The following is a 16,650-nucleotide window of genomic DNA, read 5'->3' as shown; positions in this document are numbered from 1 at the left end:
TTTACCATTTTTAATTTAATTTAATTAAAATTTTAAAATTATATTTGATTTACGTTTTTCTGTCAGTTTCTGCGGTACAGCAGAGTGACCCAGTCACACATTGATACACACTCTCTTTTTCATATTATCCTTCATCATGTTCACTTCATCACAAGTGATTGGACATAGTTCCCTGTGTTCTACAGCAGGAGCTCATTGTCTCTCCATTCTCTATGTAACGGTTTGCACCCATTTACCCCGAGGAACTCCCAGTCCATCCCATTCCTTCCCCCTCCCTTTCCCTCCCCTTGGCAACCACAAGTCTGCTGTCCATGACTGTGAGTCTGTTTCTGTTTCTTAAGGTTCATCTGTGCCGTATTTTAGATTCCACATAGAAGTGATATCATATGGTATCTTTCTAACGTCACTTAGTATGAGGATCTCTAGTTCCATCCATGTTGCTGCAAATGGCATTATTTTGTCCTTTTGTATAGCTAAGTAGTATTCCATAGTGTATATGTACCACATCTTCTTAATCCATTCATCTGTCGACAGACAGACAGTTTGTTTCCATGTCTTGGCTATTGTGAATAGTGCTGCATTGAACATAGGGGCACGTGTTTGGTTTTTTTTGTTGTTGTCTTTTAGCCTTTTCTAGGGCTGCTCCTGCGGCATATGGAGGTTCCCAGGCTAGGGGTCAAATTGGAGCTGTAGCCCCCGGCCTACGCCAGAGACACAGCAATGTGGGATCCAAGCCTGGTCTGCAACCTACACCACAGCTCACGGCAACAACGCTGGATCCTTAACCCACTGAGCAAGGCCAGGGACCGAACCCGCAACCTCATCGTTCCTAGTTGGATTCGTCAACCACTGCGCCACGACGGGAACTCCTGCATGTATCTTTTTGAATGAAAATTTTGTTTGGCTGTTTGTCCAGGAGTGGGACTGCTGGATCATGTAATTGTATAGTTTTCTGAGGTACCTTCATACTGTTCTCTATAGTAGTTGTACCAGTTTCCATTCCCACCAGCAGTGCAGGAGTATTCCCTTTTCTCCACACCTTCTCCAGCATTTGTTATTTATAGTCTTATTAATGATGGCCATTCTGACCCGTGTGAGGTGGTACCTCATTGTAGTTTTGATTTGCATTCCTCTAATAATGAGTGATGTTGAGCATTTTTTCCAAGAAGGTAATATTTTAAGTTGTATGCTTAAGTTTTTTAAGAATGGTTACTTCAGACATGTTGACGGCTCAAGTAACAAGAAAGAAGGAAAAGAGTAAAAACAAAATCAAGCTTATTCTCAGCCTTTTGGCTAACAGCAGGTGTGAAAACAATTAAGCAACAGTAACAAATGGACTACTTCATTGTATTAACCTCTCGTGTAATTCATTCCCTTGTAGTTTGTTGAGGGAATGAATAAAACTTGAGGAAAATTAGATAATTTACATAAAATGAAATATGTGGTGCTTTAGGTTAAAAAAAACCCCAAAACCAACACATAGATGCGAGAGTTACAGCCTTTGTCAATAAGACCAGATTCATTAGGGCACATTAAAATGGTTACTGAAATCATTATGAAAATAAACAAGTGTAATAAATTAAATTTATGGGACAGGTTTACAAGCTCTACTACAACTGATTTTTTTTTCTTGAACAATAAAATTGCTCTAAATAATCCAGTGAAAGATCCAGAGCACATGGCCAATGCTTTCTATATTTTGCTTCTGTGGTCATTGATCTTTAATGTTTTTATTGTAAACTTGGTATTATTTGCATACTTTGCTCATAGTATTTTCATATGAGTGAAGTAAAAAGTGGAATAGCAAATTGTATTTTTTTTTTTTTTTTTTATCTTTTTGTCTTTTCTAGGGCCGCACCTGCAGCATATGGAGGTTCCCAGGCTAGGGATCTAACCAGAGCTGTAGCCACCGGCCTATGCCATAGCCACAGCAACTTGGGATCCGAGCTGCATCTGTGATCTACACCACAGTTCATGGCAACGCCAAATTTAACCCACTGAGCGAGGCCAGGGATCGAACCCGCAACCTCATGGTTCCTAGTCAGATTTGTTAACCATTGAGCCATGACAGGAACTCCAGCAAATCATATTTTGGATCTTAGATTATGGTTTAAAAGTTAGAAATAAAATGACGTTCAGTAGGGAAAAAAAGGGATTTTATTCTCTGGCCATACAAATAAACCTATAAATGAAAGGCAAAGAAGATATGCAAACAAGAGAAAAGAGATACTGGGTTCAGTGTCTAACAAGTTGATCATAAGTCAGCAGGACTCACTGAAATTAAAAAAAAAAATTCTTACAAGGGTAAATTAAACTGTACCATAACAATAAATACAGGATTCCTTTCTCCTTTTTTTGCCCAACTCTCATCAGATAATTTTTTTTTCTTTTGTCTTTTTGTCATTTTAGGGCCGCACCCTTGTCATGTGGAGGTTCCCAGGCTAGGGGTCTAATCGCAGCTATAGCTGCCCGCCTACGCCACAGCCACTGCAACACCAGATCTGAACCACGTCTGCTACCTCCACCACAGCTCTTGGCAACGCCGGATCCTTAACCCACTGAGCGAGGCCAGGGATCGACCTGTGTCCACATGGATACTAGTCAGATTTGTTAACCATTGAGCCCCGACAGGAACACCTCATCAGATAATTTTAAACTTTACCCTGAGTGGGATAAAAGAAAAATTTAGATTATGCAATTCAGAGGAAAATTAAATACTTATTGATAAAATAAGAGAAAGCTAAGGGAATTTAGAAAAACCCTGTTCTTTATTTTCACCAAGAGTTTATATTCTGAATTGGGGCTTAATGCTATGTTTCATGATATTAGAATTGTTAGAGCTATTATATATTATAACCATTATCTTCAGAGATTATGATTTTCCTTCTCTGATGTCTGCAAAATGGACTTAGGAACATTTGAAATGGCAAAAATCAGTGGCAACAGACAGGAGGAGACTTTAGTTTTAAGCAGGTAAGGTACAACTTAAAATACTGAAAACTTCAGTGGTTTTGTAAATACTGTGTTATTAAGTCTGTTCTTAGCATTGTTCATACTGAGTAAAATACCACAAAACTGATGCTATGTGTTATGTTCCCATTAGGAAATAACGTTTTTACATAGTCACCCCATGTACATACAAATGTAAAAACTGAAATTTCATGACGCAATACTACATATACTATAAGGAATGTATTATTTACCATTTCATTCTTTTCCTTGCCTTTCCTTTTCTTTCCATTCCAATCTCTTCCATTCCAGTTATTAAACAGTCCTTGTTTTATTATCTTTTAAGGTGATTTCATAACCCACTAGTGGGTTGATATATGCAGTTTGAAAAAAGAAAAACCATAGGTTCATGATTCTCTTTCTCCTATGTTAATTTTGACATGAACTAAAGGTTATAAAATCAGCTAGCTTATTAGTTTGGACACCATTCTTTATTTAATTTCATCATGAAATGTCCTAATTAGTACAGGTAATAACAGTTAGTACCTTCATGCCAGGTCACAGAAAACCAGAACCAGAAGGGACCCCTAGATCAGAGACCTCTAGCTCTGGGATGGGATTGTTCTAATGGGATTGTTCCTCCCATGTCCCTGGGGTTTTAGAAACATTCATTATAGAAACTATTAACTATTCAAAAGTACAATAGTATGAGTCTGATGTATTCAGTTCCTCTTCCTCACTGGATTATTTGGAAGTAAATCCTAGAGACGTCATTTTATCTGCAAATAATATATATCTTTAAAAGATAAGGAATCTTGTTAAGCATCCAATAGTAGACATATTCTAGATATCCTTACTACCTGAGAAAAATAGCTAAATAAATTACCTAATCAATAAAATTACGTAATTCCTAATGTCATCAAATATCCTGTCAGTATTCATATTTCTCTGATTATATTGTCATCCATAAAGAAAAAATAGAACCCAGACTTTTTTGATTTAGGACCCAGAGTCTCTGCATTGAATTTGATTGATACATATTTTCAGTCTCTTTTCCTCTCTAGATCTCTTCCTTTGGTTCTCGTGTGTGTGTGTGTGTGTGTGTGTGTGTGTGTGTGTGTGTGTGTGTGTGTGTTTATGTTGAAGAAATCAAGCTGTGTACAAGTTTCCTGTTATGGTCATTTGTTGCTTAAATTGTCCCATCTTTGGCCCATGGGCAGACTTACAAATTGGCTCTATAGATCTTCTGACATGATCCCAGGAGTCTTTGAATTTCTAGCCTATTCTTGTGCATTTTATCCTCCACACCTAGAGTTAGCTCTTTCTCTTGGATTGCCCAGATTCTTAAGTTCTCAGCTAAAGAAATGAGGCAGCTTGATGGGCAGATGCTTTTGGAAGACTAGTCTTTGGGTCAGTGCCTTTTCAGTATCTCATGCTGCCTGTGCAGGACTGAAACAGACATTGCTGGTTGCCTTCCCGGCAGCCGTCCCCTCCCCCTTTTCCTTTTGTAGGTTACTTCTCCACAAAGGCAACAAAGGTTGATAACTGTCAGATACTACCCCAGATTGTCGTGCTGCAGAGGGTTAGTTCTATGTCATGATTTGGACAATGAGATGAAAGGGGAAAGATACTGGGATCTTATTTAGAACTGGTGTTTAATTTTACTTATAAAAAATTGTTATTTTGGGAGCTCCCTGTTGGTCTAGTGGTTAGGATTCAGCGCTTTTACTGCTGTGGCCTGGGTTCAATCCCTGGTCTAAGAGCTAAGATCCCACATCAGGCTGCTGTACACCACAGCCAAAAAAAAAAAAAAAAAAAAAAAATTGCTTTTGAAATTTTTGATAATATATTTAATTTTAATTTTTTACTTTTTAAAAAATTATTTTTACCTCACATGCCCCAGCCCACGCCTGGCCTGGTTGCATTCCTCTGTGTTTTATTAAAAAAAAAAAGTGTTTGAGACTGTTTTTCATTTTTTTATACTCAAGTGGTTTAAATGACAAAAAACAATAAACAGCTTATGAATCATCTCCATTTCTTTTTAGAGTCCCCTGAAAGATCTTAGTAGATACAGGTTTATTTCTATAATTTTGTTTGGCTCTGGGTAACATCTGGCATAATTGCTAATAATAGTGCTTACTTTGCACCAGGAAGTAGTCTAAGAGGTCTCATATATTAACTCAGTCTTTCAATGTTCTATGAGATAGCTATTATTATCCTCAGATCATAGAGGAAGGAAACTTAGGTGAAGAGAATTTATGTGACTTATCTAAGATCACACAGCTAGTGTGTGGAAGAGCCAGGATTTCAGCTCTGAAACTCTGGTTCAGAGTATATGTAAATTGGTTTCCATTTCCAGAATGCCAATTTACTAACAGCAGATGAAGGTGGGCTAGAAATGTATTTAAAATATATGTACTGAATTAGCATGTTCTGTGGCTTCTCTTTAAAATTAATACATTTAATTCATGTTACTACAATCAAAGCTAAGATTGTTTCTTAGCTATCTGAAATTACAAGCAGCTCGACATATTGCCTTGACTTTCTGTATTGAAAACGTTGCATGGGAAATAAAACCCAAGGGCATCATATGAGGCAATTTAGATAGTACTGGTAATACAGATGAAAATGCTAGGAACTTTTTATAAAGTTCTGAACAGGCTCACATGTGTAAAAGCTAGTTGTTTATATTTCAAATAGGTGTTTTCTGTGAAGACGTATCATTTTAACCATAGTAACCATTACGCATGTTGTTGAGACGTAATGGAGAAATGGTTGTACAAATAGGCCAGGTAATTTTGCCTTAACCCATAATGATGCAATCAGATTTATTACCCTGATCGCCTTGCTCTTAATTTACCTCTGTCTCTCCTAGGGCTCACAGACATGTTAGTCCTAGAAAGAAAGCCTGTCTAGTCCCACAAACCCTTAGTTTTAAAATTTTACTTTTCTTTTTTCATTAATGGCCACACCTGCAGCATATGGAAGTGCACAGGTCACGGAATGAATCTGAGCCGCACCTTTGACCACTCCACAGCTGCAGCAGTGCTGGATCCTTAAACCCACTGTGCCAGGCTGAGGATCAAATTTGCATCTCTGCAGTGACCCAAGCCACTGCAGTCGGATTCTTAACGCACTGCCCTACAGTGGGAACTCCTAAATTTTAGACATTTTCTATTTCTTAGAAGTTAGTATTAAAGTATCTGTAACAGTCATTTAAAAATTGTTTATTATTAATATTTCAAAGAGCAACAGAATAAGGACAGTTCCTTCTGCTCTTTGGTTTTTGTGTGTGGTAGTAACTTGTCTAGAACTGTCCCAGGGCAGCAGTTTAATCCAGTAAGAAGGACACTAGAAGGAGAGAGTTCAAAAAGACTGTGACACTGAGCTGCTTTTAAGTTTTTCTGCTCTTCTGTTTCATCATAGGTAAAATAAGGAATTTAGTTAATTAGATGCACACAGGTCTTGTGCTTTTGGTTGAGCTCAGGCTTTTCTCAGAGTCCTTCTCAGGTTTTGTGGGCAGATAGTCATTATGATCTGTTAGAGCTGATCCCAAAGATGAACCTCATGGACTGAATGTAAGGTGAGGTGCTTCCTCCCTCCCTCTTTCCAAAATCATACCTCCAAAAATGTAATTATTTTTGAATTTTTTACAAAGTCTTGATGAGAGATGCTGTGCTGAACAGTCAACTACTGTTCAAGAAAACACAGCCTGAAAATCAGTTGATGGGAGTTGTGCATGCACGTGGAAGCCCCTGATAGAATCTGTAAAAGAGACCCATGGCATTTCACACTGATTGGGAAATTATTTCTGGGGCTATAGCTTCATAATTAGAATCACTAGGTGTTGGAAATGTCTTTTTGAAGATGACTTTAAAAAGTAGGATGCTAAGTGTTTCTCACATTACCTGTAGTCAAGGACCAGTTTTTTTTCTTTAATTTCTTATTTGTTGGTGACTGATACTTTTGTAAAATACACTAAAACCTGAATTACTAAAAAAAAGATGTTAAAGAAAAAGGTCTCCAAAATAGAAACCAAAAATTGTCAGAGAGGGGTTCCTGTTGTGGCTCAGTGGTTAACGAACCCAACTAGAACCCAAGAGGACGAGGATTTGATCCCTGGCCTTGCTCAGTGGATTAAGGATCCAGTGTTGCCATGAGTTGTGGTGTTGGTCACGGATGTGGCTCGGATCTTATGTGGCTGTGGTATTGGCCATCAGCTACAGCTCGATTTGACCCATAGCCTGGGAACCTTCACATGCCTCGGATGTGGCCCGAAAATGACAAAAAAGACAAAAAAAATTGTCAGACAGAATTCCTTTGTCTAATTGGTCTGAAATGTTTGTACTGTGACACTGGCCACAAATTGAATTTTGAGTGGTACTGTTGCAAGTGGGTTTGTTGTAAAAGTTATAAATATTTGTGTATAGAATGGATGAAAAGTGATCTTTCCTAGGATCAAGAAAATTGTGGCAGAGGAAAGAGAATAGCTTTTAGTTATGCTTTAGATCAGGGGTTAGGGCACCATGACCTTGGGCCAAATCTGGCTGACTATCTGCTTTGTAAATAAAATTTTATTGGAAAACACTTGTTCCCATTCATCTGTGTTTTGCCTACAGCAGACTTGGGTAGTTTTGACCAAGATCATATGATCTGCAAAGCCTAAAATATTTATTATGAGATCCTTTACAGAAGAGTTTGCCAATTCCTACTTTAGATTTGAAAGTGACAATTATGGATGGTTGTTACTTGTTTTTTTCTAATTATATTATCTTTGCTTTAATGCATTAGACGTATTATTGTTTGACTTTTTTTCTCTAGTCATTGATGTACCGCAAAGAAATTTGGAGAGAAATAAAGAAAATGAATGGAACAATAAAGAACAAATAAAGAAGAAGAAAAAAAGGGAAAAAGATTATCAACCCAACTATTTTCTGTCCATTCCCATCACTAACAAAGAGGTGCTATTTTTTTTTTCTGTTTTCATTGGTGTGTTTTCTTTTTTTTTTATTACTCAAATGAAGTTACCACATCTGTAGTTGTATAAGGATCTAGCAATCCAATTTCACAGGGTTTCCATTCCATAACCCAAGCACATCCCCCCACACCCCAAACTGTCTCCTTTGGAGACCATAAGTTTTTCAATGTCTGTGAGTCAGCATCTGTTCTGCAAAGAAGTTCAGTCTGTCCTTTTTTCAGATTCCACATGTCAGTGAAAGCATTTGATGTTGGTGTCTCATTGTATGGCTGACTTCACTTGGTATGATAATTTCTAGGTCCATCCATGTTGCTAAAAATGCTGGTATTTCATTCCTTTTAATGGCTGAGTAATATTCCATTGTGTATATGTACCACATCTTCTTGATCCACTCCTCTGTCGATGGACATTTAGGTTGTTTCCATGTCTTGGCTATTGTAAATAGTGCTGCAATAAACATCGGAGTACATGTGTCTTTGCCAGTCATGGTTTTCTCTGGCTAGATGCCCAGGAGTGGGATTGCTACATCAAATGGGAGTTCTATTTTTAGTTTTCTGAGGAATCTCCATACTGTTTTCCACAGTGGTTGCACCCATTTACAATCCCACCAACAGTGTACTAGGGTTCCTTTTTCTCCACACCCTTTCCAGCACTTATTGTTTGTAGACTTTTTTTTTTTTTTTTTTTTTTGTCTTTTGTCGTTTGTCATTTGTTGTTTGTTGTTGTTGTTGTTGTTGCTATTTCTTGGGCCGCTCCTGAGGCATATGGAGGTTCCCAGGCCAAGGGTTGAATTGGAGCTGTAGCACCGGCCTACGCCAGAGCCACAGCAACGCGGGATCCGAGCCGCGTCTGCAACCTACACCACAGCTCATGGCAACGCAGGATCGTTAACCCACTGAGCAAGGGCAGGGACCGAACCCGCAACCTCATGGTTCCTAGTCGGATTCGTTAACCACTGCGCCACGACGGGAACTCCTGTTTGTAGACTTTTGAATGATGGCCATTCTGGCTGGTGTAAGGTGGTACCTCAGTGGTTTTGATTTGCATTTCTCTAATAATGAGTGATGTTGAATATCTTTTCGTGTGTTTATCGGCCATCTGTGTATCTTCTTTGGAGAACTGTCTGTTTAGATCTTCTGCCCATTTTTTGATGAGGTTGTTTTTTTGATATGGAGCTGCAGAAGGTGTTTGTAAACTTTGGAGATTAATCCCTTGTCAGTCAATTCATTTGTGAAGATTTTCTCTCGTTCTGTGTGTTGTCTTTTTGTTTTGTTTGGGGTGTCCTTAGCTGTGCAGAAACTTTGAAGTTTGATTAGGTCCCATTTGTTTACTTTTGCTTTTATTGTCATGACTCTAAGAGGCAGATCTGAGAAGATGTTGCTTTCATTTATGTCAGAGAGTGTTGGGCCTATGTTTTCCTCTAAGAGTTTTATAGTATCTGGTCTTATATCTAGGTCTTTAATCCATTTTGAGTTTATTTTTGTGTATGGTGTTAGGGAGTGTTCTAATTTCATTCTTTTCCATGTGGCTGTCCAGTTTTCCCAGCACCACTTATTGAACAAGTTGTCCTTTCTCCATTGTATATTCTTGCCTCCTTTGTCATAGATTAGTTTGCTGTAGGTGTGTGGGTTGAATTCTGGGCTTTCTATCCTGTTCCACAGATCTATATTTCTGTCTTTATGCCAGTACCATATGGTTTTCAGGATTGTTGATTTGTAGTATAGTCTGAAGTCTGGGAGCCTGATTCCTCCAGCTCCTCTTTTCTTTTTCAGGATGTCTTTGGCTATTCTGGGTCTTTTGTGCTTCCAAACAAACTTTACAATATTTTGTTCGAGTTCTGTGAAAAATGTCCTTGGTAATTTGATAGGGATTGCATTGAATCTGTAGATTGCCTTGGGTAGTATAGTCATTTTGATAATATTAACTCATCCAATCCACGAGCATGGTTCATCTTTCCATCTATTTGTGTCATCTTTGATTTCCTTCATCAGTGTCTTATAGTTTTCCAAGTACAGGTCTTTTTTCTCTTTAGGTAGGTTTACTCCTAGGTATTTTATTCTTTTGGATGCGATGGTAAACAGGATTGCTTCCCTAATTTCTTTTTCTGCTCTTTCATTGTTAGTGTATAGAAATGCAGTCGATTTCTGTGTATTAATTTTGTATCCTGCGACTTTGCCAGATTCGTGGATGAGCTCTAACAGTTTTCTGGTAGAGTCTTTGGGATTCTCTAGGTATAGTATCATGTCATCTGCAAATAGTGATAGTTTTACTTCTTCCTTTCCAATTTGGATTCCTTTTATGTCTTTTACTTCTCTGATTGCTATGGCTAGGACTTCCAAAACTATGTTGAAGAGTAGTGGCGAGAGTGGACATCCTTGTCTTGTTCCTGATCTCAGCGGGAATTTTTTCATCTTTTCACCATTGAGAATGATGTTCGCTCTGGGTTTGTCATATATGGCCTTTATTATGTTGAGGTAGGTTCCTGCTATGCCCACTTTCTGAAGGGTTTTTTAATCAGAAATGGGTGTTGGATTTTGTCAAAGGCTTTTTCTGTGTCTATTGAGAGGATCATATGGTTTTTATTCTTCAGTTTGTTAATGTGGTGTATCACACTGATGGATTTGCGGATATTGAAGAACCCTTGTATCCCTGGGATAAATTCCATTTGATCATGATGTACAATTCTTTTAATGTATTGTTGAATTTGGTTTGCTAGGATTTTGTTGAGGATTTTTGCATCGATGTTCATCAGTGAAATTGGCCTGTAGTTTTCTTTTTTTGTGGTGTCTTTGTCTGGTTTTGGTATCAGGATGATGGTGGCCTCATAGAATGAATTTGGGAGTATCCCTTCCTCTGCAATTTTTTGGAATAGTTTCAGAAGGAGAGGTGTTAGCTCTTCTCTAAATGTTTGATGGAATTCGCCTGTGAAGCCATCTAGTCCTGGACTTTTGTTTGTTGGAAGTTTTTAAATCACAGTTTCAATTTCCGTTCTTGTGATTGGTCCATTCATCTTTTCTATTTCATCTTGTTTTAGTCTTGGAAAATGGTACTTTTCTAAGAATTTGTCCATTTCTTCTAGGTTTTCTGTTTTATTGGCGTATAGTTGCAAATAGTAGTCTCTTATGAGCCTTTGGATTTCTGTGATGTCTGTTGTTACTTCTCCTTTTTCATTTCTAATTTTATTGATTTGAGTCCCTCTCTTTTTTTCTTGATAAGTCTGGCTAAGGGTTTATCAATTTTGTTGATCTTTTCAAAGAATCAGCTTTTTGTTTCTTTGATCTTCTCTATGGTTTTCTTTGTTTCTATTTCATTGATTTCTGCACTGATCTTTATGATTTCTTTCCTTCTACTAACTTTAGGTCTTGTCTGTTCTTCTCCCTTGAGCTGCTTGTTTATTTGAGCTTTTTCTTGTTTCCTGAGGTGGGCTTGTATTGCTGTAAACTTTCCTCTTAGAATGGCTTTTGTTGCATCACATAGGTTTTGGAGTGTTGTATCTTTGTTGTCATTTGCTTCTAGGTGTTTTTTTATTTCCTTTTTGATTTCTTCGGTGATCCATTGGTTGTTTAGTAGCATATTGTTTAGTCTCCACGTGTTTGTGTTTTTTGCAGTTTTTTTCTTACTGTTGATTTCCAGCCAAATAGTGTTGTGGTTGGAAAAGATGCTTGATATGATTTCAGTTTTCTTAAAGTTAACCAAGGTTGGATTTGTAGCCCAGGATGTGATCAGTCTTAGAGAATGTTCCATGTGCACTTGAGAAGAATGTGTATTCTGTTGCTTTTGGATGGAATGTCCTATAAATCTGGTTTAATGCGTCATTCAGGGCCTGTGTTTCCTATTGATTTTCTCTCTGGATGATCTGTCCACTGCTGTAAGTGGGGTGTTAAAAGTCCCCCACTATGATTGTGTTATTATTGATTTGTCCTTTTAAGGTTGTTAACAGTTGCCTTATATATTGTGGTGAACCTATGTTGGGTGTGTAGATATTTAAAATTGTTATATCTTCTTCTTGGATTGATCCATTGATCATTATGTAGTGACCTTCCTTGTCCCTTAAAATATTCTTCATTTTAAAGTCTGTTTTGTCTGATATGAGTATTTCTACTCCATGTTTCTTTTGATTCCTGTTTGCATGAAGTATTTTCTTCCATCCTCTCTCTTTCAATTTGTATGTGTCCCTAGAAGTGAAGTGAGTCTCTTGAAGGGAGCATATATATGGATCTTGTTTTTGTATCCATTCAGCCAGTCTGTGTCTTTTGGTTGGGGCGTTTAGTCCATTGAGGTAATTATTGATATGTATGTTCTTATTGCCATTTTATCCATTGCTTTGGATTTGTTTTTGTTGCTCTTTTTTCTTTCCTTCTTCTCTTGTTCTCTCATCTTCTGGTTTGATGACTATCTTTAGTGTTGTATTTGAGTTGATTTTTCTTTTCTGTTTGTGTATTAATTTTAGATTTTTGGTTTGCCGTTATTCTAAAGTTTTGATATAAGAGTGTATATATGAGATTGTTTTAAGTTGTTGTTCTCCTAATTGCAAGATCATCTCCAGTGTCCCGCATTTGTACCCACCTCTTCTCATGATTTCTGATTTTGGTGGTATAATTGTGCATGGATGATTTCGTATCTTTACTGTATATATACCTTTACTGGGAGCCTTGCCATTTGTGGAATTTTTGTTTCCTGTTGCTGTCTTTTCTTTTCTGCCTAGAGAAGTTCCTTTAGTATTTGTTGTAAGGCTGGTTTAGTGTTGCTGAATTCTCTCAGCTTTTGCTTATCTGTGAAGGTTTTGATTTCGCCTTCAAATCTGAATGAGAGCCTTGCTGGGTAGAGTATTCTTGGAGGTTTTTTTCCTTTCATCACGTTAAGTATATCATGCCACTCCTTCTGGCCTGCAGAGTTTCTGCTGAAAAATCTGCTGACAGCCTTATTGGGGTTTCCTTGTATGTTATTTGTTTATTTTCCCTAGCTGCTTTCAAGATTTTCTCTTTGTCTTTAGTTTTGGTCAGTTTGATTAATATGTGTCTCGGGTGTTCCTCCTTGGGTTTTTATATGGTACTCATTGTACTTCCTGGATTTGAGTGAGTGGTTCCTTTCCCATGTTAGGGAAGTTTTCTGCTATTATCTCTTAGAGTATTTTTTCTGTCCCTTTCTCTATCTCTTCTCCTTCTGGCACCCCTATAATATGGATATTGGTGCATTTAACGTTGTCCCAGAGTTCTCTGAGACTCTCTTCATTTGTTTTCAATCTTTTTTCTCTTTTCTGTTCTGCATCCATAATTTCCACTAATCTGTCCTCCACCTTGCTTATTTGTTCTTCTGCCTCCTGTATTCTGCTGTTAGCTGCTTCTAGTGAATTTTTTATTTCCGTTATTGTATTTTGCATCTCTTTTTCTGTAAGTTTTACATCTTGTATCTCTTTGGTCAGTGTTTTCTGTAAGTGATCCATTTTTGCCTCCAGTTTGTTTCCAATGTCTTGCATCATCTTCAGCATCAACAATCTAAAGTCTTTTTTAGAGTTCCTGTCGTGGCGCAGTGGTTAACGAATCCGACTAGGAACCATGAGGTTGCGGGTTCAGTCCCTGCCCTTGCTCAGTGGGTTAAGGATCCGGCGTTGCCGTGAGCTGTGGTGTAGGTTGCAGACACAGCTCGGATTCCGCGTTGCTGTGGCTTTGGCGTAGGCCGGCGGCTACAGCTCTGATTAGACCCCTAGCCTGGGAACCTCCATATGCTGCGGGAGTGGCCCAAGAAATAGCAAAAAAAAAAAAAAAAAAAAGACAAAAAAATAAATAAATAAATAAATAAATAAAGTCTTTTTCCTGGAGGTGAGAATATCCTGATCACTTAACTGTTTTTCTGGGGTTTTTTCCTTTCTCCCTCATCTGAGTTATAGTTCTTTGTCTTTTCATTTTTATAGGTTTTTGGTGTGGTGACCTTTTTACAGATAATAGAGTTGTAGCCTCTCTTACTTCTGGTGTCTGCCCCCCTTGTGGCTGAAGTCAGTATGGGGGCTTGCTGTAGGCTTCCTGATGGGAGGGGCTGATGCCTGCCCCTGGTAGGTGGAGCTGATTCTAATCCCTCTGGTGGGTGGGGCTTAGTCTCTGGATGGGATTAGAGGCAGCTGTGTGCCTGGGGGGTCTTTAGGTAGCCTGTTTACTGAGGGGTCAGCCTGTGATCCCACCTGGATTGTTGTTTGCTCTGGGGCTTCTCAGCCTGACTGATGGGTGGGGCCAGATTTTCCCAAAATGGCCACCTCCAGAGAAAGGCAGTTGCTGAATATTCCTGAGAGCTTTGCTTTCAATGTCCTTCCCTCACAACAAGCCACATTCACCCCTGTTTTACCATGATGTCCTCCAAGAACTGCAGTCAGGTTTGACCCAGATTCCTATGGAGACTTTGCTTTGCCCTGGGACCCAGTGCACGGGAAAGTCTGTGTACACTTTTTAAGAATGGGGTCTCCGTTTCCCCCAGTCTGTGGAGCTCCTGTGCACAAGCCCCTCTGGCCTTCAATGCCAGATGCTCCAGGGGCTCTTTCTCCCAGTGCCAGATCCCCACACGTGAGAGTTTGATGTGGGGCTCAGAACTCTCACTCCTGTAGGTGAGCTTGTGAACCAGTTAGTTTCCAGTCTGTGGGGCTTCCCATTGGGGAGGTATGTGGTTGTTTATATCACAAAATCGCCCTCCTACCTCTTTATGTGGCTTCTTCTTTGTCTTCTGGAGTATGGTATCTTTTTTAAGGTTTCTGGTCCATTTGGTTGAAGATTGCTCAGGCTTTAGTTGTGACTTTTGTTGTTTTTAGGAGAGAGGTTGAGCTCCAATCCTTCTATTCTGCCATCTTAATCCCATCTCCCAGCCTCGATAGGTGCTATTTTTTTAAAAAAACTATTTTTACTAAATTTTATTCTACATTATATTTAAGGTACACTAAATGCTTGTAAGCTCATTTGCTCTCAGGTTTTAAGAGTCCTTGGTGATGGAAGTGGTTGAGGGGAGGTGGATTGGGAGTTTGGGATTAGCAGATGCAAATTATTATGTATAGAATGATAAACAGGGTCCTACTGTAGAGCACAGGGAATTATATTCAGTTTCCTGTGATAAACCTAATGGAAAAGAATGTGCAAAAGGATATATATGTGTCTGAATCACTGTGCCATACAGTAGAATTTTTTTCTTTTTTATGGCTGCACCTGTGGCGTATGGAAGTTTCCAGGCCAGGGGTCAAATTGGAGCTACAGCTGGGGCCTTTGCCATAGCCACAGCAACACTGGATCTGAGCCCCATCTTCGACCTATGCTGGAGCTTCCTGCAACACCAGATCCTTAACCCACTGAGTGAGGCCCAGGATTGAACCTGCATCCTCATGGAAATTATGTTGGATTCTTAAGCTTCTGAGCCATAGTGGGAACTCCACGTATAGCAGAAGTTAACACAACATTGTGAAGCAACTATACTTGAATAATTTTTTTTTTTTTGGTCTTTTTAGGGCCACACCCTTGGCATATGAAGGTTCCCAGGCTAGGGGTCTAATCAGAGCTGTAGCCGCTGGCCTACGCCACAGCCATAGCAATGCCAGATCCAAGCTGTGTCTGTGACCTACACCACAGCTCACAGCAACATTGGATCCTTAACCCACTGAGCACGGCCAGGGATTGAACCTGCAACCTCATGGTTCCTATTCGGATTCGTTAACTGCTGAGCCATGATTGGAACTCCCTTGAATAAAATTTTTAAAAAGAGAGCCTTTGTGGCATTTTAGTTGGGCCACATAAGGAATATTGAATATATGTAAAGAATAATTTTGAAAAATATATTTAAACAGTAATTTTGCAAAAGTCTCTTGAACAAGTGTTGCCCAGTAGCACGTCAGGGTCCTTTCTAAGTGTTCATCATAGTGGAGGAATCTTTCAGAAGCAGAGAGCAAGTAGAAAAAAGAATATTCTGAAATCTTTGTGGGGAACGTAAATTGAGATTTCTTGCTGCCTAATCCTGTTTATGGTAATGATTATTGCCATGTAGTTTCTTTAAAATTATTCATTGTACCAACTTAATATTGTATGATAAACTTGGCAGAAATCTATTAAATCTGAAAAATTAATGTGGCCTCAATAATAGGCAATGGGACCAGCCAATTGGCCCCTACACAGAAACCCTTATAAGAGACTAAGTAAAAAAGTGCAGCAGCTAAGACTGCTAGAGCAGTGAGGTGGGAATGGAGATGCCTTAGGAAAGAACACTTGGCAGACTGACTGTTTTTGTATTGTGGCCTAACTTAAGAGCTATATCTGAATTGCTGTTTGTGGGCTCTGATATCTTAACTAGGCACATTTTTCAGGTGGCCTCTCCCTTTATTTAACTAGACTGTTACTACAAAAGGCTAATGACTTTTTATAATCAAAGAAAATGAAATTGAAATAAAAAAAATAAATACCAAAGGAAAAAATAAATTCTATTGGGACATTCTAGGAAATAGTCTGTGAGATATAGTTCAGTTGGGGAGAAAAGATACTTAAAAAAGGAAGTTATCTGGAGTTCCCGTTGTGACTCAGTGGTTAGCAAATCTGACTAGGAACCATGAGGTTGAGGGTTCGATCCCTGGCCTTGCTCAGTGGGTTAAGGATCAGGCGTTGTCGTAGCTGTGGTGTAAGTTGCAGACACGGCTCGGATCCTTCATTGCTGTGACTGTGGCATAGGCCATCGGCTACAGCTCTGATTAGACCCCTAGCCTGGGA

The 16,650-nt window shown here is 38.8% G+C and overlaps 1 protein-coding gene across 7 annotated transcripts in view; it reads left to right on the top strand.

Annotated features, from left to right (window-relative positions):
• The window catches only part of AKAP7 (A-kinase anchoring protein 7), a 141,093-nt gene that overhangs the window by 13,692 nt on the left and 110,751 nt on the right, over nt 1–16,650 (top strand). For all 7 annotated transcript variants that reach the window (XR_002342906.1, XR_002342908.1, XR_002342904.1 and 4 more), the window contains exon 3: nt 7,771–7,910. Coding sequence is in view for 2 of the 7 variants with exons in the window: in XM_021088003.1 (XP_020943662.1) it covers nt 7,771–7,910 (140 nt within the window). In the remaining 5 variants the exon portion in view is untranslated. The remainder of the gene's footprint in view (nt 1–7,770; nt 7,911–16,650) is intronic.

This window comes from Sus scrofa, chromosome 1 (assembly GCF_000003025.6).
Source record: "Sus scrofa isolate TJ Tabasco breed Duroc chromosome 1, Sscrofa11.1, whole genome shotgun sequence".
Classification (NCBI taxonomy): Eukaryota; Metazoa; Chordata; class Mammalia; order Artiodactyla; family Suidae; genus Sus; species Sus scrofa.
This window is presented reverse-complemented; position numbering and strand designations above follow the sequence as displayed.